Here is a 21869-nt window from a genome sequence, read left to right as displayed (position 1 = left end):
TTGGCCAGGAGGTGTGTGTGTGTGTATATGTGTGTGGCTGACAAAATTCCAGCCTCTACACAGATGCAGATACAGAACTTTGACATTTATTTATATGTATTTTTAGCAAACAAATTAATATTCACTGGTTCTAAGTTACAGAATTCTCTTTCATTAATTAGTATTCTGTCCTCTACTGGTTATCGATTTCTCACTTCTCATGCAAACTAGTCTATATTTTTCAGTCCTTGTATTATCTTTTTCCCAGGTAAGGACTTCACAGCACAAATACTGAGTCTTTGTTAGTCTCTATTTTTATCTGCTGTTTTCTGCAAAATGTCCTTGTGGTCCATAAATTGTGCACTTCTTGTATCCCGTTTCAAAAACAGACCTCTCTTATTCCAGGCTTTGTTCATTGAAGTGTATCAAGGTTATTTTATCAAAACTTAGGGTTCCAGTGATTTTCCCAAGCTGTGTGCCCATAAAAATAGCAATTTTGATAAATGCTGGCTAAAAGTGGTTTACATATACACTGCTTATAATTAATATCCTGGTTATGATGATCAGAGAGATTGAGCAACTGTCCTATATGGAAAGGCTGAGAGAAGTGGGATTGTTCAGCCTGGAGAAGAGAAGCTTCAGGGTGACCTAATTGTGGCCTTTCAGTACCTGAAGAGAGCTGACAAGAAAGATGGAGGGACACTATTTACAAGGGCCTGGAGTGACAGGACAAGGGGGAATGGCTTCAAACTGAAAGAGAGCAGGTTTAGATTGGTATTAGGAAGAAATTCTTTACTGTGGGGGCAGTGAGACACAGGAACAGGTTGCCCAGAGCAGCTGTGGATTCCCCATCCCTGGAAGTGTCCAAGGCCAGGCTGGACGAGGCTTGGAGCAACCTGGGATAGTGGAAGATGTCCCTGCCCATGGCAGGAGGTTGGAAATAAATGATCTTTGAGGTCCCTTCCAACCCAAACCAGTCTGTGATTCTATGATAAAAATACTTATTCTATCTCAATAGACAAGTAAAGCTGTGTATCCATCACCAGGGTTATCAGGGTAATGGGATGGCAGGCGGGACTGCTTGGGATGTAACTGAAGCAGCAGCTTTGCTGGTTTATCATTGCTAGTGTTGGAGTGCAAGATGGAAAGGACTTGGATTAGTTTCTCAGGATGTCAGCTAGAAAAATATCAGGATTTCTGAACAAAACCTTTGGAGTGATGCACAGGAGGTTCCACCTGCACATGAGGAAGAACTTTCCCGTGCAGTGACCAAGCATTGGAACAGACTGTCCAGAGAGGGTGTGGAGTCTCCCTCACTTGGAGGTATTTCAGAACTGTCTGGGTGCAATCCTGTGCCCTGTGCTCTGGGATGACCCTGCTTGAGCAGGTAGGTGAGACCAGGTGACCCACTGTGGTGCCTTCCAACTTGCCTCATTCTGTGATTCTGTTACTCCCTTATAATGGTGAGATGAATGTTTTCCAAGCTGGAAGTGCACCCCCAAATGCACACAGCCACAACTGAACTACAATACAATCAGAAAGTACAAGTGCTAGCCAAGAAGACACCCAAACTGTGTTTAATGAGAGATTGGCACACTGGAGACAACTGGTTGCAAAGACTAGAAGAAATCCTGGGTATTTATTCAGAAAGCCAAGTCTTCTACATAATTCCATTACTAGATATTACTAAATCAAAGACAGCTTTGTTTTATCTACTCATGGCTGCTTTTAATACTGCTTTTTTGCCTCTTGATTGCCAAAGATGAACCTAATGACAAACAGCACTAGCCTCCTTCTCTATGAAGTCTAGAAGTCTTTAGCTTTAAAAATAAATAAATCACTCCTGTTCAAACATTTTGCATCGTTGAAGACAACGTTATATTCCACTGAGATTGAAAGTGGGCAGAGTGTGTGTTTCCATGGAAAAGTGGTACCTTAATGACCCAGTCTGCCACATCAGCACCTTGTCATGAGACAAGTAGTTCAGCTTGGTCCTATGGAGTATCCTGAGTCCTTCAAGCAGGGCAGAACAAACTAGGCTTTTGATTTCCTAGGAAAAGGACAGCATTTCAATCATGATCTTACTCAAATAGTTGAGTGGAGAGGTCGGGCAGTCTCTGGGAAAGTAAGAGGAACACAAACCCTTCCACCTTTTGTACAAAGCAAATTTGGAATCAGATAAACTGCTTTTATCTTTTTCAATACCTAGCACTACAGGCTTAGTTTGCTGAGACATCAAACTAATGAGGTAGTTCTTTATCTATGTGCAAATGCAATTAATAACAAAAATTCCCAAATAATTTTATAGATGCTTAGCCACAGAACATGTTCAGTGCATTGATCAACCTGCTCTTGTCTTTAACAACTGGAACCATCTCAATTATCAAACAAGCAGACAGTATTATGTTCTATTTGCTTGGTAGACTTTTTTTTTATTCCTGTTTGCTGGTTCAGGAAGCTGATGCTGGCTGCTAGTTGAAGTATTATTGTGACAATTTTATTCTGTGGATAATAAAAATTTCATGTAGCAGTCTGACAATCAAACAGTGATCCTACTGCCTTGTGGAATGAGAATTCAGCTTTTTGAGTCTTCTCTCTTTTGTGAATATTGAAGGTTTTAAAAAGAACTAACTCCACACATCCTTCTGATTTGTTCATATGTAAGCCAGAATACCAGTGACCAAGGAGCCTGAGAAAACAAACACTGAAGTTAGAGGGTTAAAATAGAAGCAACCCAATAAATAAGCCCATTAGATTAGACTGTCTCCTCATAAAAATCATACTAAGTTCAGTCTCCTACTGCTCTGGTTCCCAGAGAGGTTCCCAAGCCTCTGCTCAGAGAGGCTTGAACTCCCCATTCCTGCAAGTGTTCAGTGCCAGGTTGGATGGGGCTCTAAGCAAGTAGAAGGTGTCCCTGCCCATGGCAGAAGGTTTGGAATAAGATGATCTTTAAGGTCCCTTCCAACCCAAACCATTCTACGATTCTATGATTATGTCTTTCATACAGAAATCGTGATATTACATAGGGTTAGGGCTGAATCCGTACTCCTCACATTTTAATGCTAATTGTTCTTGTAAAGAGTTAAAAAGCACATACCATTCGCATCCAGGTTGGTATAAAGCCTTTGTACAGCGACATAAAACCTTCACCCTGGACAGTTTGAATCAAGCAGTCCATGGAAGATTTATAGAGCAGACCTCTAGCAATGTGCAAGGAGAACAAACAGTTAGGATTACAAATAAACAATTTTTTAAAATTCCATCCCCCTCATAAAGATAATTTGTAGTTGATATTTTTCTACAAGCAAATGCTCTTTTGTAAGCTCCCTGGAGTCTAACCCAGAATTGAAATCTACTGGTTATGATTAGGTGGCCATCACAACAATATCCCCCAGACATCTGCTAAATCAGTGAAACCACCACCAGAAAGATGAAGAGCAAATTATCAACTTAGCACTTCACTCCAGTGAAATCAGTGAGAATCAGGGTTTCAATTTGCTGCTGAAAAGTCGGTCTCTGAAGTGTCCATACTTTCCCTGCTTATCTCTCGGCTGGTTCATTATCCGGGTTTTGACGACATCGGCAGGAGTTCCCAGAACAGCCGCTACCAGCCCGGAGCAAGCACTGCCAACAGCAAGAGATATTTAAGGAAGAAACCAAGATATATCATGACAATTTTAGCATTGTAATTCCAGTTCTTATAATAAAGATATATTAAAAATGTTGTCATAAGATCATGAGTAATAACTCATAACATAAACTTGGTTTAGGAGACTTGCTAGTACTGCTCTTGCTCACATGTCCTCCCAGTGCCAGCTGCCCTCATGTCTGTGTGCAGTTTTGAGTCATGGATGAAGGACCCACAGTAGGCGATTCATAATATTGTTTATATAAAGTACATTTCTTCATCATTTAAGGGAGTAAAAGAGGTTGTTCTGCAGCGGTTGTATCACTGTGCTCCCACAGATGAGAGCAAAGGTGTTTAAGTGCACCAGCAAGGCACTTCTAGTGCGGGCAGTTTTGTAGCAATGGTTGTATTCTTTCTCTTGTGTCTTCTATAAAGTGATGTTCTCTCAGGAAAGAAAAGTAATTCTAAAGTTGCATTTCATCAGCAGTATCAACAGCAAAGAATGGCGTCTTCTGCTGGCACAGAGAGGCAGATAAAGACAGCAATGCTGGAAATGCTCTACAGTGGAAAAGGGGTAATTGGGGAATACGGCACCTGCTAACACTGTGAGTCACACTATTGTCCACAAGTGTCGTGTTCAGAAGCAAAAAGTGTTTCACTGAGTCATAGGTGGTCAGATCTGTAAAGAGGATAATGAGAAAAGACACTGTCAGGAGTGAATGATGTCTGTGCTGTTCATGACCCAGGATGCTCATTCCCATTGCAGCTCCTGCCTTTTGCACGGCTGGAACTCTGCCCCCAGTTTCGGATGAGGGCTGTGGCACCTGAGTCCTGTCTTTAGACATGTGAGTACAGTCTCCTTTCTGCTCCCATCTGCTCTGACTTACCTAACAGATGATGCTGAGCTGTATCTGGGTGACCCTCACTGCTGGCTCAGCTTCCTGGCTTGGCCTCAGACCTGCCTCATCACCACACACTTCCCTGAGGATTTGGATCTTGGTGAAGCCTGGCTGCCTTTGCTGGCTCTGCCCTGCTCACCTCACTTGGGCACTGGGTTGTGGCTGGTGAGGTCCCTGCTTTGCTGGCCATGAGGACCCATTCAGCTCCCGGCTCACTTTTCCTTAAGCTCCGGTAAAAACTGTTACTTTTAAGCCATTTGATTTCCACAGGACCAAAGCACAGGTGTGCAAGGCAAAGGTCACCTGCAGGATGCTCCAAACAGGGCCCCAGTGTGGGTAATCAAGAGAGCAGCTGAACTCCTCTTTCTTAAAGCTTTTGGTGGGGCCTTAAGTGCTGCAGACCAAATTATTCCATTTACCTCCCATGTTCACCAACGCAGCTCTTTGGACATTTGGTACCCATCCAGCCCAAAGTCCCCTTACTCCTCCTTCGGACAGGATCTTCAGAAATGCATGGTGCACGCCCCGAAACCTGAAATCAAGGTGCAACTTGTGGGTAGACAGCCCAGTGAAATCTTTGCACATTCCAGCACTTTGCTGCACTGGGTCCTCATGTAAGATTAGGAATTTATACCTGCAAGGATCTGGCCCCCTTGTTTTTGGATCCATCTTTGACTTTCACAACACAGTATTTTACCAGAGATACTGGTTGCCTTGCAAAGCAGTGATCTGGTCCCTAACAGCAGACAACTCTTAGATCCCACACTGGGTTGCAATACTAAATGTATGCGACACCAAATGATGGCAGCAGTTTGGGATGCAAAGAGCAGCATGTCCTGGTATTTGCAGGGGGGTCTCAAGCCCCGCTGTGTGCCAGCCTTCCCTGTGCCTGTGCATCCTGCATGAGCCATCTCCCTCATCCTTTCTTCCATCTTCCCATCTTCAGAAAGCATCCTTCCCTCCCCACAGTACAGTGCTAGCACGGATGTGCTGCAGCATGGAGCATGGATTTGTGGTCCCTGGGACTAATAAATCAGAATAAAGAAGATGAATATAAATGGAATAAGGAGGAGGTCTTGAATCCCCCACCCCTTCACTGCCCAGAGCCATTGGGTGCTCTCCCTGTAAAAGGGCACGGAGCAGCTGGGGAGAAGGGGTGGCAGAAAACAGAGAACCACACTCTGGGCCAAAGAGTGATCAGTAATGGGAAATAAACCACCAGCTCTGAGAGGAACCAACCGTAATGGTTTTCCTTCCAACTTCCTTTTTCCCTCCATCTGCATCTGCACCTTCACCAGATCAGTTGGGCTGGCGAAAAACTGTCCGATGGCACCCGCAGACATGCCTCCAACCACAGCTTTCCTACCAAAGGAGAAAAATTGTGCTCCAGAATACACTGAAAATCTTCACAAGTCACAGTGCTCAAGCTGAAGAGTTCAGCAGCACAACCCAGGTGGAACAAGTGTAAATGGTTATTCCATATCTTAACAGCCAAAGTGAAGGTAATAATTGTGATGGCTGCAGGGTGTTAAAGTAGCCAGTAATATTTCTGTTAATTTTAAGAAAGGGTTAAAACTTACCTGGGGAAAAAATATCAAGGTTCTATTATGCTCCTCGCTTAATGTTTAAAGGCAGGATGGCAAAATACACAAGTAAGGGATGATAGTCCATGCATTATAACTGAATGCCCATTGAAATTCCAAGCTGCTTGCTGATATATAAAACTTTCTTTATCTCCCACTGCTACTAGATGAGCTGTGTTGACTTTATGAGTCTATATATTGTCGTACAATCAGAAGTTTCCGTATTATCTGTAGTCCTCCTTCCCTGTAGCACAATTCATCACAAGTATTTTGTCTGAGAGTTTATCAATCCCATTCTAAAACCAGATATATTTTGGACCTAAGATTTGGCTGTAGGACTCCTATAGTAAGGACAAACCCCAAGCAAGCAATAAAAATATGCATGAATATGCAACATTACCAGAGAGGAAAGCTTTCACCCTCCGCCCTGCCAAGCACAGAATCACGGAGATGTTCGTAAGTAACCATCCGAACACCAGTGTATACTGTGGAAAACAAAAGCAGGAGACAGTTCTTGGGTCTGCCATTTGAGGTCACACTGTGAGAGAGAGATCAAGACATTGGTTTATGACACTCCAGAGCTTGCCTGGGTCAGCTGGTCACTGCTACCACGTTTGTGATCAGAATGGGGAAAGTGAGGGGGTTGCCTGGTGTCAGTGGGAGAGCCAGAGCACTGCAGCACCAGAAAATCTCTCTGGCTGAGCCACAGGTTTGCCAGGAGGCAGCACAGCTTTGCCTGCACCCTAAGGAGATGGGACTGCATTGCTTCCTTCTGGGCTGATGCCAAACACAAAACCTCCACAAGTGCTTTCGAGGTTTGTTGCTGTCACTGTATTTCCAAGTAAAGCACAGAAAGCTGTTACTTGTGGCCAAACCTCTAATGCATTTCTTCTAGCACTTGAATTCTTCCCTTGTGCTTGCAACCTCATCTTTTTTCCCCTCTTTTTTCCTAATCTGTCCCCACTTCCCTCACATATGAGACATTTATTGTTCTGAGGACTCTTGAGTGTCTGTGCTTCCTGGACAAGACCTTCCTGCAAAGATGACAGAGAACTTGTATTTTGTTTTCCCAGAAGCCAGAATAAGGCCATGAAGGAGTGGTAAAGGGAAGGAAGAGACGATATTGATCTGGAATCTCGTATGTTTCAAAATGGGATTTCGGGCTAGACTGAAGAAGTCCTCACAGATATATTTGAAGTACAAGAAAATATGGCAAGCTCACTCCAAAATACTATTGGCCACAGAAGGCAGCACCCAAGCCTGTCCCAGCACGAGCAGATAATCACCTATGTGGCGGTAGACGGCCGGCGTGGCTCCTTGCCAGAGCTTCCGCACCCCCTCCTCCTGCGCAATTCCAGCCGCCGTGCGCAGCATTCCGCGGTAGGGGACCGCCTGCCCGGCCACAGCGCCATCGCGGCGCACGGCAGCTTCACCTTGGATCTGCAGCCGGGTTTTCGTCAGATCCAGGGGAAATGTCACTGAGGGGAAAGGGCCGGGAACACACGTGAATACGAGTACGGCTGCGGGGAGACCTCCCATGCCGGGAACACCTGCCCCAAAACGCCCTGCCAGGGGCTAAGGGGCTGTGCAGGCACCAGCGGGGAGCAGAGCCTGGACCCAACAGGGTGCAGGAGATCGCTGGAGGAGAATTCTCATCCAGATCTGTTAAAAGTGGCTCTGGGCACAAGTAGCTAAATTACATTCCTGTCAAACAGCAGTCTTTCTCCCATATTTAGTTTTGCAGATTTCTTATGCAATATGTGTACCTTCTGAGGGACTCAGGATTAAAAATCCTGTTCCAGTTACTCCCCCTGAATACAGACCAGTCACATCTCACAATTGATCATGTGGTCTCTCCAATTCTTCCCAGCACAGTGGTGGCATATGTTATGGTCAGGACCAACCCCACAGAGGTGATCATAATGCAGACACACATTGAGGCTCACCTACAAACTTACCTGCATATCTGTCCGACAAACCACCCTAAAGCATGCTGCTTTTCTTACGAGGCACTCAAATAATGTCTAGCCTGTTATTTCTCTCACTGAAATAACTGGTGGACAGTGAAGGAGATCTAAGTTGATCTCAGCTTCCCAGGGCTGCTCCTGAAACAGTATGGATACACACTGTGCCCCTTATTTCAGTTCCAGGCCAGGAGTGCCTGGCGATGGACCTTCCCAGCCTGTGCCCAGGAGCAGGGCTTGTCTTTGTTTTGACACCTCTGTGACACACTAGGGTCCTTCCAGAGCAGGACTCAGGTGCCAGGGGAAAATAATCACTGGTCCAAGCCTTAGCAGGTTTATAGTCTATTTGTGCATTAAGTTTGGTATTCATGTTTAAAGATTAGCAAAGATCGAGAAGTTACAAATCATTAGAGCAATGTAACTGATTTGCCCGTAAAAGCTTGTAGAAATTATAAAGAACATGCTGAAAAATATTCAAAATAAATTACTTGGTCACAAAGTAGTGTTATATAGGTGCCAGTGGGCTTCTATTCCATGTTTCACTGAGCAGTTTTCCAACTCAATTTTTAAACAATCTCCACTGTGGTCAGAAACGTAAGAGTCGATTTTTCTTTGATTAACCTTCATTAACTATGAAAAGGAAATTCCTGAAAGAATCAGGCCTTGCTAGTAACTTAGGCAACAGATCTGCCTGCCTCTTTAGTCTTTTTCTGGAAACCCAGCCAGTGCAAAGCTTAAATTAGTCACAACTGCATTGAGTTAATGACTGCAGCCCTTCGGTCTCAGAGGCAAAGATTTCATCCTGAAAAACCCTCCCTCCAGCCACGGTCAGGTGGCATAAAACACTTGCAAGGCTTAGATTACGGAAAAGCCACGCTTAGCACAGTGAAATGCAGATTTGCTGCAGTGGAACACTGAGGAATGAGGCATCTGGGGACTGATGTTCCCCCTGCCCCCCGTGAGTAAATCTGACCCCCTTCCCTCTCGGAAAACCACGGTGAGTTGTACCTAGTTCTGCCACAGCCGCTGCACAGGCTGACAGAGCGAATTTGCTGGCTCGGGGCCATCTCTCTGGAAGAGGTAAGCTCCTCTCTTCTTCTGCAGGTGACATCTAGCATCTCACATGAACCGAGGCTAACCAGACACCCTGCCCGGGTCTGTCCGCAGCAAGAGCGGGCCCTAGCGCAGATCCGCTCTAGGTGGTTTAGCAGACAAGCTGCTGAAGGTCATGTTTCTCCAGCGCCAGCACCGGGAACTGCAGCACCCCGAGTGGCTCTGCAGAGCTGGAAGGTCCTTCTGCAGTGACACAAGAGACTCCTGCGCAACAGGCTCCTGGGAAATGTAGTCTGTCAGCAAGGCTGCTCTGTGCCCGGAAACCGGGAGTGTAGGTACACAGACACACGCACAATTTTGTCCATTATCTGCGTTAAAAAGAGTAATCATTAATGAGAGCTCAAGATTACACGTGGGATCTGTTTGCTTTGCGGGGTGCTGTCATTGGCAGCACTGCCTGGGGAGCCCCAAACTCTGTTCCCGTGTCAAGGAGCTGCATCCGGGAGGGATGAATTGATCCCGATCTGGTTTAGTAAGAGCTGCATTAGCAACAGCTACGTGCGGAGCTGGGGCTGCGGATTAGGCACGGAGAAGTGCAGTTTGAACAAGGATCCCAGCAAGCCTGGGCTGGCAGAAGCTGATCGCTGCCTAGAGTCCCGTAAGTGAAAAGTTTAAAGCTTTTCCTGGCTGAATGCTGAAGTCCTGTTGTGTGCCAGTCCTAATTTCTCTTAAATTATCATAGATATATTTAAGTTCTCATCATGAAAAAAAAAAAGGGTAAGGTGTGTGCTGTTCAAGAGAAGCTTTTCACTTGTCATTAAGGCTCAGCTGAATCCCTATGTTAATCATTAGCCATTAGTCAGTAATCCTCATGCTGATTCGAGGTTTTTTTAGGTCACAGAAACTTATCTCAGAACACCTCCCCACATCCCTGTCTGACTGTCTAAAGCTTTGATGTGTGGCCCCCGTCTCAATAATTCAGACAAATTAAGGGAGCACTGGAGGTGAAATTTTCAGTTGAAGTTGGATGAATCTCTCTCATTGGTCACCAGTAATTGGTATTAAATTGGATCCTTCTTGGGGTTAAAATTCATTACAACTCATGCAGTGATAAACTCTTGACAAAGCTGTGGTTAAAAATGGGGAGAGGGCATATTGCAATTTAATGTAAATGTGCCTGGCTGCACAGAAGGTGTGAGTGGTTCAGAGCCTGTGGACAGTTCATGCAACCTGCTGTGGCACTTTGTGCCTCTCTGCACAGCTGTTCTGTGGGCTTGAGTCAGCTTGTGCCACGCTATGTCAGCCTGTGTATCATCAGCTCGTAACGTGGCATAGAGAGGAAGGACCTCTAGAGTTCACCTGCAGTCATCCTACAGTCCTCTGTCACAGCAGGGAGAGCTTCAGCGTTGCATCAGGTTGCCCAAGGTCTTGTTTCGTCTCCTGAAAACCTCCCAGGATGAGGGTTTCACAATCATCCTTTAGCTGTACACCTCTGGGTACAGTCTCATTCTGTTTTCTCTATGACCATGCTTTAGGGAGTGGAAAACAACAACTAGATCCCTCCTTAAAATAAACCCCATAGCATTGCAGCAGCCTGTGGAAGGTCATTTTTAGCCTGAAGAAAGAGGTTCTTTTTTAAACCAGATTATTGGGGGAATAGCAGTGAAGAGAAATTTTCTCTTTCCACAGGATCTTTGAAATGAGCCTGACTAGAGGTGGACGCTTGCATGGACAGCTCTGTGATGTGTGGAGAAAGTCCAGTACTCATGGAGATCCATCAAACACCTGGAGTTCCTATATCCCAAGATCCTGAGGGAAACAGCACTAGCAGAGAGGACCCTTACTATTAATTTATTTCAGTTCTTGGTGAGATGGAATTTTTTGGTTTCTGTCCAAAGCCAGTTTGACCAAAGGCTGCATGTGTAGGTAGGGAGTATGGACGTCAAGATGGGCTGGAAGCAGAGCAGTGGGGTCTGGGAGAGCTGTGTGCTAGACTGGAGAAAGGCAGCCAGACTGCCCAGTGCCCTCACCTGTGCTTCCATGTTAGTTCATTTGGAAAGACCATTAACCATTAACCACTGCCCAAGACTAGGACCCAGCCTGAGGAAAGCTTGGCAGTGACTGTTCCACCATTGTAGTGGTTGTGTCCTCCTCATAACAATGCCTTGCATCTCATGTCCTTCACCAAATCACACCCTAAAAGCACAAGCTAAACAAAACCAAACAAAAAATAAGCCAAAACAAACACAAAAGCCTTTAATGAATGTCTTCACAGAGGCTTGAAAGCTTGTCTTACCTGTATACATAGATCACTTTAAACTCACTCCTCAGTGAGTTAATGAAAATATACCATGCATATAATGAAAATATACTCCAATATTACAGGGTCTTTAGCTCTCTTATCACTTTACCCCTTTATAGGAAGAGAAATAATTTAATGGATAAAATAAAACCAGGAAATAAATGTATAAAGAGCTGTGGTAGCTAAACACAGAAGTGTAGTAATATGATGGTTAACAGTGATTTATCTGTTTGTTCCAGACAGTTTGCAAAATGGAGATCAACACCCTGTTCGTTACAGTTGATGTATGTGAGCTTGTTCTTCTGCACCTATGACCAACATGTAACATCCCAAGGTATTTCAGCATGACTGTTTAATGAAGGACATACACCTGTTTTTCACAGCTCTTAACCTCCTACTACCAGGTGTATTTCTGCTGTGCTACTTTTACTGTACTGCCTGCCTGCACAGGTTCCTGTTAGTGCACCTATTCCTATATAGGAAGGTGGTTAAACTGTATTTGTATCTGTATTTGTTTACACCCAGTGCCTCTTGCTCTTTCACTGGGCACCCCTAAAAGAACCTGGCTCCATCCTCTTCACACTTTCCCTTCAGGTCTGCAAGAGGAGAAGATCTCCCTGAGCCTTCTCTTTTCCAGATTGAGCTGTCCCAGCTCCCTCACCCTCTCCTCAAATGATAGATGCTCCAGCCCCTTTTTCACTCTTGGCAGAGGATCACCTCCCTCAGTCTGCTGGCAGCATTTTCCTGATGCAGCCCCGGGTGCTCTTGAATGCAGAGGTACATCTCTGACTCATGTTCAACGTGGTGTCCACCAGTACCCCACATCTGCAAAGTTCCTGTCCACCTAGGTGCTCCCTCAGCCTGTACTGGTGCATGGTGTTGTTCCTACCCAGGGGCAGAACTTGGCACTTCCCTTTGCTGAACTTCTTTTTTTTTTTTTTTTTTTTGGCCTGAAAAAACTGGACCAGGTGATCCTTGAGGTCCTTTCCAAGCTATTATTCTATGATTTTAAGGTAGGTCCCTGTCTGCCCATTTTCCAGCCTGTTGAGGTCCCCCTGAGTGGCAGCACACTCATCTGGTCTGTCAGCCACTCTTCCTGGTTTTGTGTTCTCTTCAAACCTGCTGAGGGTGTGCGGGGGTAGGCTCTGACAGCACTTCCTAGGGCTTTTTTATACTTAATGTATTCCATAAGTAATTTTGGTGTGCCACTTTCACACATGCAAAGAAACTAATCTGACCTCTCTGAAACCTTGTCTTCTGACACGGCACTGATATAATAGAGGTGACCAGCAGGTTTTGAATTGTCAGTTCAACCTCAGAAGTGTTTCTCTGCTCCTCAGACACTGGACACACATCTCAGACAGGTGAGAGATACCTTTCTTAAGGTTTCTGCTTCAGGTGATGTCTGCAGAAGTTTCTTGCCATCTGACTTGCTGAAAGCTAAATGTCTGCAAATCACTGGCTCTCTGCTTTGTAATCTCAATATTGAAAAAAAACCCCTTTTTTTTTTTAACTGAAGAAAGCTCTGCACTGCTTTGCTAGTGTCCTTGGCCATGTCCCTGGCTGCCTGGCTGTCCTTCCAGCAACTGCTGCAAAGTCCAAGGATTTGGGCACAGCAACATGTAAGTTTTGCAAGCAGCAGTTGGTCCTCATCCCAGAACAGAGCAGAATTGGCTCTGCCTTTTCCAGAACAAGGATTTGTGCCCTGTGCTGCTCAGTGCTTTTGACATCTTGTCCCCGTGGCAGTGCTGGGCTGGCAGGGCCGATCAGAGAGGCCCTTGCTGATGAACTCGGAGCCCGGCCAGCGCGGCCATGCCGCGGCTGCGGCAGGCGGAGCAGCTGCTGGGGCTGGGACAGGCGGCGAAGAGGCAAAATGGATCTCGCTCTGCTCTTGGCAGCACTCCTGGGACTCCTCATTGTCAAGGCTCTTTTCTTTCAGCTGAGAAACCCGAGCTCCCCTCCTTGTATCAGGAGCTGGATCCCTTGGTTTGGAGCTGCGTTTCAGTTCGGGAAAGCTCCTCTGGAATTTATAGAGCAAGCCAGAAACAAGGTAATGCGTGTGCTGGCGTGCCTGCTCGTGGGTGTGTGCTCAGGGTGGCTGCCTGAAAGGGGGAAGGCAACCAGAAACTTCTGCGTTCAGTTTTGCCCTTTCCTGTCACGTTTTATAACGTCAGGAGCATTTAAGTGGTGAAGAATCGGCTTAGTACCACCAGCTTTGCTGAGCTGTGGATCTGATCCAGGCACGATCTCTGTGCTGTGATCATCCTCTGCCGTTTTGCCTTTGCAGTCTGGCTGTATGTTAATCTTGGTTTCAGATAATGTGGAAAGCTCTGTGCCAAGTGCTGGGACCAGGAAGCTACTTATTTGCGTGCCTGAAGTTAGGTGAGATTTTTGAGTACCAGCTGGTGTCCCTCAGCATTCAAGAGAGACACAAACATGTTTGGCAGACAAAGTTTTCCATCCTAAAGAAACTTAACCAAACATGAGGGTCGAGATTTACCCCCTGGACTTAAAATTATTTTTCTGTGTCTGTTGGATAGAAAAAGATCAAATTATTAATTTAGGTAAGATGCCTGATTTCTAGACAGCTAATAATAACTGACATAAACCCCAGTTTCCCACTTTTCATTCAGGGATTGTATCACCTGCTACTACAATGTAGTCAGCCTTGAGTGTTCCATACTGAAGGATCACACAGCCCACCACTTGCAAAAACTTACTAAAAATGAAACCATTGTAACATCCTGAAACTTGAAAATAACTCTACATCGATAAATAGTGGACATTTAAAGTTTGCTTTCTCATTTTGCAGTGCTAGATTTCATATTTGTATTTATTTTTGTATTGTTATAAACTCATGATGTTAAAGCAGAGGATTATGTCTGATCTTTGAGAACAAGAAGAGCTGTCAACCTTGTATTAAAGCACATAGGGTGCATCATAGTGTAAGCTCGTAGGTATAATCTGGAGTTTCTTGGCTTCTCTGTGCTTGACAGGCCAGTTTTAATTTTATATTACTATGTCTTTCCTGTATCTTTCATCTGTGCATACCAACATCAGTTATTTGTTCATTCATCTTAGATCTGAAATGTAGGACTGGAAGAAAACTCATTTCTGCCAATTCTTCTACTATTTCAGAAACCGTGCTACATAATCCATAAAATAAACTGGCCAAGCCTCACTTAAAAAATCCAGTCATAATATTTCTTTGACTCTTCTGATATTAGGCTGTTAGGGAACCTCCTTGTCTACTGTAAACACACCCTGATGGCAGCCAGATTAAAGCAGCCTGACAAACTGTCCTTTACAGTGCAGTCTGTTTTTGGGGACAGCTATTTCACCATGACTTTAGTTGCCTTTTTTCCCCAAGAAACTTTTAAGAAAATTCTTGGAGGTAATTTTAAAACAAACCTGGCAGAAGAGTCCTTTTTTGGCATTGATACACAGATGGAATGAGCAAAGCATTTACATACTTGTATTGGGGTACAAATGCATACTCAGTGGCTCTGGATTAATTAATTTTGGTGTTCATTTGCCTGGAGACCATGTAGACTCCAGGTTGATGCTGTGACAGCTGCTGACACATCTGCACACACTAGAAGCTCCTGAAGGACTTTATAAACCTCTGGTTTCGTTGGATCGGAAGCTAAAACAAGAAACATTTTCAATGGGGAAAAAACTCAAAGGAAGAGAAGGCTTTCTTACATCTCTCCCTTTACTGTGGGTTTGCTGTTAGGACCTTTACTTTGACTTCTGGTCCAGCAGCTCAGCATCCTTGTGACTTGTGACCTCTCCCTGTGGTCCCCCTGGGCCAAGAGGGATGTCTCCATCCCTCCCTCCCTCCCAGGTTGACTGGCTGCCTGCAGCACCATCACCTGACAGTCTCCCTGTCCCTGAGGAGGGCCACTCTCCTTAAACTCCCCTCAGGCACTGAAGATCTCCCTCCCTTCCCACCTGCCACACTGGCACGCTGAGCTGAGGCCAGGAAAAATAAGCCTTTTCCTGCCTGCTCCCTTTTAAAAGAGTAGGCACTGCTGCAGAGTACAGCCAAACAAAACATGTGCTGCTGCCAAAGGGGTCATTAACAGGCACTACAGGGCTTGCAAAATACATCTGCAATAATTCCAGGCTCCTTAATACTACCAGAATAGGGTTAAGTGTCCTTAGTATGAGCAAGCTGCCCTCGTAAAAGGTATTGCAGAAACAGGCTTTAGGCAGTGTGAAACCTCTTAATCGCTGTAGGGTCATTACCTTCAGGGGAGACTCTTAAAATGAGAAAATTCCTCTCCTGGATTAATCCTTCAGACTGTCAAAGTGACACTCATCTCCTTCTTAATTTATTTCTTTCTTAATTGCTTTCTTTCTTAATTCCTTTTGTGTCTATCCTTCACTGCTTTTTCTCTCAAGTTCTGGAGTAACACAGTAAAGTTCCACTACTTCCAACCTGCCCTTTCCTTGGAGTTTGCTGCTTCTATTTTCCTCCTACGGAAGAACACGTGGGCTGGAAGAATTGTCTCCTTTCCCCCTTGTGTCATCACTGGGACTAAGAAAAGAAAGTTCCCTGCTCTAATAAAATATTTAATCTCTGGTCTAATAAAAGATACCACCTCTTCCTCCTAAAGCTGCCTGGTGAAAGAAGTTTTGCAGGCAGTCTGGGATGGGCAGGGGGAATAACCAGAGCCACCATGCAGCATAAAATACAGGGAGAGGGGTTCAAAGGATGTGGCTTACTGAGGGGTTCAAAGGATGTGGCTCCCCACTTTGCCTGGCAAACATGGTAAGAGTTAGTAACGAATTTCAAATTCTTCTCATCAGTTTGCTAATTAAGTAAACAGGAGTTCAGTTAAACCCACGAGATTGTTCTGCACTGTTGTAGGGATCTGTGGGATCCGTCCATCCCTCTCAGAGAGTGTTGATTTGGGATAAGGGGCCGTGTCCCAGGACTCCCGGCTTTACTGTGTGTGCAGCTGGGCGAGGGATGGCTTACTGGGTTATACTGGAAGGGATGTGTGGAGCTGAACAGGCTGGAGAAGGCTTCTGGTGGAGCATTTCCATAGTCAGTGTCCACAGCCGAGTTACTAAAGGTCTGTGACTGGTCCCAGGCATAGAAGACCAAAATGCTGCAGTCCCTGAGCTAGAGAGGGAACACGGCATTGACCCTGTGTGTGTGTCTGCAGTCAAGGGAGAGGAAACCCACCCAGTGCTCCCAGCTCCCGGCAGGACTCGTGGTACAACTGCAGCTATCTCAGCTGAGAGTGGTTGCTCCCTGTCAGTGTCCCTGGGGAAAATGGCTGTTTCCCTGATTTCCTTTGGGATTTTGGAGAACGCCCTTCTGAAGTTTTTGTTTCTCTGGAGTGTTACTTTCCTTAGGCTCGAATCTGCCTCTCACCGTAGCACTGAAGTGTTTCCCAATCTTTGAAAAAATTAGCTTTCATGAGTGAAAGCAGTAAATCCTAAGAGGATTTTTATTTTGCTTTCTGTGTCTCTGTATGTTGTGAGGTCTTCTTAAAAGCTTAATCCCCTTTTATTGAAATATTCATGCATATTGTGCATCTCTTTGACTAGCTCAGAATATCCTGCTGAGATAGAATGGGTAGAAACACAACTTAAATTGAAGATGCAGGCACAGGATGGGTTAAGAAGTTTGTTGTCCTTTTCCCTCTCCTTTCCTAGCAAGATAAGAGCTCCAGATTAATTATCATAGAATGGTTTGGTGTGGAAGAAACTTTAAAGATCATCTCATTCCAACCCCTGTGCCATGACAGGGACACCTTCCACTAGACCAGGTTTCTGAGAGCCCCATCCAACCTGGTCTTGAACAATTCCAGGGATGGGGCATACACAACTTCTCTGGGGAACCTGTGCCAGGGCCTCACCATTCTCACAGTAGAGAACTTCTCCCTAATATCTAATGCAAACCTACTTGCTTTCAGTTTAAAGCCATTTATTAGCACTTGCATAATAGATCTTGGAGTAGTTTCAGAGTATCATTATTCTGAGCCTTCTTCTGTGATATTTCTGGGTTTTCTCATTGTTTAGACTCTCAAATTACTCCAGATCGTGAGTAAACTTTTAGTTCTTCTTCCAAGGAATGAATTAGGAAAACTTCTAATGCTACACAACCTTATGTCTCCTTAAAAGCTGTATTGGGCTCTTTTTCAGTACATCCTATTTATCCACTACTAATCTCAATCTTTAATAATGCTTACTATAATTTTTTGAGTACTAAAATGACTCTTTGAGGCTTCCCAGGTCCTTCTGGCAGCATGCTTGCCTGTTCATCCTCCTGTTGCTGAGGATGATTTAGCAGATCACAGTAGGGAGTTCTGTAACTTCTTATTTTAATTCCTTGAGAGTTCTGAATTGAAATATTTATCACTGTTTTACCTAGAACTTGTTTAAGTCTATTCCGCTCCATTCTTCCTTCAAAACAACATCTCAGTCCATCACTCTCAGTGAAAGGCTCCAGGGTGGGACTTGTCTTACACTGATGTAATCCCTAACTCAGATTCCTTCCCCCCACGGTTTCCTTACACCTTGATTATTTACCAGGCTCAGTAGCACACTGGGAGACTTCCTGCATCTGGCATGTTTGGAAAAGTCTTTATTATTGGGGGTAGCAAATTGCCTTTATTAGTTTGATTCTCAAAATTTTTTTAGTAGTTTAATTTTGCATTGTATTATCAAATGTCATATTTATTTGGACACAAAATTCTGCTTTCTGAAAGATTTGTCTTTGAATATCTGCCATCACTGTGTTGCTCAGTGAAGCTGACTTGTTCTGGAGGAGGCCATCTATGCAGCTTTCTTATTTCAGTTTTGTTTAGTATTGGTCTAATTTTAATGATTCTAAATTGATTGCAGGAAGTTGGATGAGATTCAAACCCAGATTGTTTGTGTGGGTGTTTGCAGGTTACCAAGATGGTCACTGGACAGGTAGTCAGTGCTGTCACTGGAGTCCCAGGGCAGTTCAGCTCCCTCCAAAAACAGGTGTGCAGGAGCTGGTCTGGCAAATTGGTTTTTAGGATCCCTTGACTGCACAGACTTGATTTCTATTGTGTATTATAGGAGCTCAGACATCTTGGTCACATGTAATCACCTAAAATAAAGTGTTCCAATCTTTAATTGAGTGCAACCTTATTTGAATAATTAAGTATTTTTGCAGGTTGCTATTAGCTCAAATTTAATTTTAATATTAGTTAAAGTACATTTTAATGTTAATTTTAAAATTTTAAAAACTATTTTAAAACCAAGAACAGTACAAATTCACTGAATTTTATCCAGACTGACGATGAGGACATGGACATCAAAAAGCAATCTTAGAAATTTAACTGTTACAGAGTCATAGAACCACAGATTGGTTTGTGTTGGAAGGGACCTTAAAGCTCATCTTGTTCCACCTCCTGCCATGGACAGGGACAAATTCCACGGGACAGGAGCTCAAAGCCTCATCCAGCCTGTCCTTGAACAGTTGTTATTAAAACAATATTTTATTTATTATCATCCAGAGAGTTTGAACATTCATTCTTACTTTAATAATTTGCAGTTGAAGGACACAATCAAAATTCAGCTGATACCAAGAGGAATCTTTTCCATGGCTTCAAAGAGCTTTTGATGAAGCAGGATTTACACTACAGACACAGACAGCAAAAAAAAAAGGTTAAAGTCAATGGCATAAACAATGTGAGCAAGGTAGAATGATCTTTTTATGCCTACATCTAATAGACAGTAGATACTGCACATTTGTTTTCTAGTTTAGAGTATATACAAATATCAGGGATCATTTTAATAATGTAGGAACTCAGAATTTAATGCCTATTGCTGAAAGTTTCAAGAGTTTCTAGGGTATTAGATTAAGGGAAGATGAAAGAATGATTTATGGCATCAAAAACCTTCCCTGAATGTCAGTCAATCTGTTTGCACAAAGCTTGTTAGGTGTTTTGATATTAATCTTTCAACATCTGTACAAGAAAGTAATCATTGGTATTAGGAGAAAGGACAGGAAAGGAAAGAACAGGAAAGGAAAGGGAATCTGAAATATTAAAAATATGCAGGAGGGTGGAGTTTTTGCTAAAACAATGTAGACTGAAATAGGTAGGATTGTGGATTTTTACGATATTGGTACTTTGCTGTGGCAGCCAAGGGATGGAGTAGATAATCCATCCCTTGGGTTCTCTAATCTACATAGGTTTTATTGTTTGAACTGCAATGCGATTCAAATATAAAGTGTTAATCTAAGAGAAGGAATCTCTTCTACTCTGCAAGAGGTCAGGCAGGCACATATCACATTCCCTTCTGGTCCGTAAGTCTGCAAATTTTGGTCTGATTCATGTTCATCTTTTTGCAGTTCTGGGCCAAGGTGTGCACAGAGCGGGAATCACCAGGTCCTCCCTCCTGACCTCTCAGCAGCACTGAAGTCGTGCTGGGGTTCCTGCAAAATGTGTTAACGGTGCAGTGACAGGAAATCTTTGTTTGTTCCAGCATGGACCTGTGTTCACAATATTCGCTCTGGGAAAACGGTTCACTTTTGTGACTGAGGAAGAAGGAACTGAAGCATTTTTTAAATCTGAAGACTTAAATTTTGAACAGGCAGTACAACAAGCTGTCAAGAATGCAGGTAACTGAGACCCGTTTTTTTTTTAAAGGAAACCAAATCTAGTTACCCAGGAACATTAAGTCCCAACCAAAAACCCACTGGCTTTTTGATCATGCTTTAAATGTTTATTTAAATCCATGACCATGTTATGAAATGAAGGTGAAATTCAATTTCTCCATAAGGATCCAGCTCTGCAAGCCAGACAAGGGATTTGGATTCAGTGTCAAGGAATCAGAAGTTTCTGATCCAGGGACTGTTATTATTTTTACCATCAAGCAAGTCCAGCTTGAGATCAGGTCCTTTTCTGTGGCTGGACACCTCACCTGTGTGTACCTCGTTTAGAGTAATAGTAGGTAGTCCTATCACTTCGTTGGAGAATCAGCTTGCACCAGTAGTTAGTTGTTACCCTGTAGTCCAAGAGTCATTAGAAAAGGATGAAGTGTTTATGAGCATGTACTACTACAGCATGGAGACACAAACTGGTATTTTCTTGGGATAAATTATTTTTCACTTCATTCAGTTTTGTGGCACGCCTGCACATCTCTCTACATCCCACTGGGGGGAAATCTCTGGATTGTTGATTCTGGCATTGACGCTTCATGAGGCAGGAAGATGTTACACAGACTGGGAGAAACAGCGGCATTACCAAAACCTTTACATAGTTACAAGGAAGCTTCCAGGGAATTTCACTTCAGGAAAATGAGGGTTAAGGCATCTAAATTAGAGTCAAAAGTTATGTGTTAAAATGTACACTCTGTCTTTTAGTGAAAATCTACTTTCCAGAATGTTTCTGTTTCATTTTGTATTTAGTGTCTGTCCCTGCAGAAGCATTTTATCAGAACCATGGCAACCTCTACAGCATGATGAAGGGGAAAATGAGTCCCTCTAATCTGCACATGTTCTTGGGCACTTTGTGTAAGGAGCTCCATGAGTACATGGCTCACCTGGGCACAGAAGGCACAGGCGACCTCAATGACCTGGTAAGGTAAGGGAGTTTTGCAGCACATCTCTAATTCAGGGGTGTCCTACATGGGAGAGAAACGTTTCTGTAAAGAAGCTGGAGCTCAGGACTCAAGTCTTACAAAAGGTTTGTCAGGATGCTCATCACAGACTCATGGTTTCAGGTGGCTCACAGAGTGGACAGGGTTTCATGTAAGGGTTTTCTCCCAGTTAGGAGAAGCATCTGAATTGCCTTTTTGGAAGAAAAAAAGAAAACACAGCATCTTCCAACAAACGCTGTTTCCCAAAAGATGGGAGAAAAGCTTCATGTGTTTATAAAGAACTTAGGAACAGACAAAATGCTTGATCTTCAACAGGTTGAAAACCTTTCATGTTTGAGCCAAGCCTAGCCTGAAGCTTAACTAAGACCTCTGCAACTGACTTGGCTGCAAGAACTTCATGTAAAAAAAAAATTTGTTTCATGTGACAGCAACAAAGCTTTTAACTTCTTTTTCCTGATTATCTGGGACAACACCTACATCTTGTCTGTCCATCTGTATTACAAGTTGAATATTCACAGAATCACAGAATGGTTTGGGTTGGAAGGGGCCTTAAAGATCATCTCATTCCATCCCTTCCACTAGAGCACATTGCTCAGAGCCCCATCCAGCCCGGCCTTGAAGACTCCCAGGGATGGGAGCAGATACTGCCTTTGGTTTGGACCTGTTTCTGACACCTCACATTCAGATTGTCTTTTGCTGCTTTTTTCTGCATTATACAGTAAGATATAGCTGTTACTGCAGTTAAATCACTTGGCACCTCTCACTGCAGTTACTGCAGTTTGGATTAACTGGGGGAAAATGTGGGGGAGAGGGGCTTTGAAATATGGTAGGAGATGATCTGTTCTGCTTTGCTAAACAAGGCAG

The 21869-nt window shown here is 43.9% G+C and overlaps 2 protein-coding genes across 8 annotated transcripts in view; one reads left to right on the top strand and one right to left on the bottom strand.

Moving 5' to 3' along the window:
• Positions 1–1530: 1530 nt before the first annotated feature.
• On the bottom strand, positions 1531–9287 carry SLC25A27 (solute carrier family 25 member 27). Its single transcript, XM_032103994.1, has 9 exons — positions 9062–9287; positions 7376–7567; positions 6490–6574; positions 5746–5868; positions 4926–5038; positions 4202–4286; positions 3511–3603; positions 3077–3179; positions 1531–2668 (listed from the first exon to the last, which is right to left on the bottom strand). The coding sequence occupies exons 1-9, from the start codon at positions 9162–9164 to the stop codon at positions 2597–2599; spliced, it is 969 nt and encodes a 322-aa protein (XP_031959885.1). The 5' UTR covers positions 9165–9287; the 3' UTR covers positions 1531–2596.
• A 66-nt stretch (positions 9288–9353) lies between these two features.
• Positions 9354–21869, top strand: part of LOC116441731 (24-hydroxycholesterol 7-alpha-hydroxylase) — a 26405-nt gene continuing 13889 nt past the window's right edge. Inside the window, exons 1-7 of one of the 7 annotated variants that reach the window (XM_032103989.1) lie at positions 9354–9441; positions 10796–10972; positions 11652–11742; positions 12951–13030; positions 13348–13458; positions 19890–20025; positions 20815–20989. In XM_032103989.1, the coding sequence (XP_031959880.1) occupies positions 11691–11742; positions 12951–13030; positions 13348–13458; positions 19890–20025; positions 20815–20989 (554 nt within the window). In that variant the 5' untranslated portion in view covers positions 9354–9441; positions 10796–10972; positions 11652–11690. The other 6 variants (XM_032103987.1, XM_032103988.1, XM_032103992.1 and 3 more) reach the window with 6 other exon arrangements.

This window comes from Corvus moneduloides, chromosome 3 (genome assembly GCF_009650955.1).
Source record: "Corvus moneduloides isolate bCorMon1 chromosome 3, bCorMon1.pri, whole genome shotgun sequence".
Lineage (NCBI taxonomy): Eukaryota > Metazoa > Chordata > Aves > Passeriformes > Corvidae > Corvus > Corvus moneduloides.
The sequence above is the reverse complement of the archived record's forward strand: the minus strand, read 5'-3'. Positions and strand labels throughout refer to the sequence as shown.

Coding starts and splice junctions, on each gene's coding strand:
- SLC25A27 (XM_032103994.1), bottom strand. CDS start 9,164: ATGTCACCTGCAGAAGAAGAGAGGAGCTTACCTCTTCCAGAGAGATGG. Junction 4,287..4,925: donor TGCGTTGGTGAACATGGGAG/GTAAATGGAATA, acceptor TCCTCTTTACAG/ATCTGACCACCTATGACTCA. Junction 3,604..4,201: donor GTGACTCACAGTGTTAGCAG/GTGCCGTATTCC, acceptor TGCTGTTGGCAG/TGCTTGCTCCGGGCTGGTAG.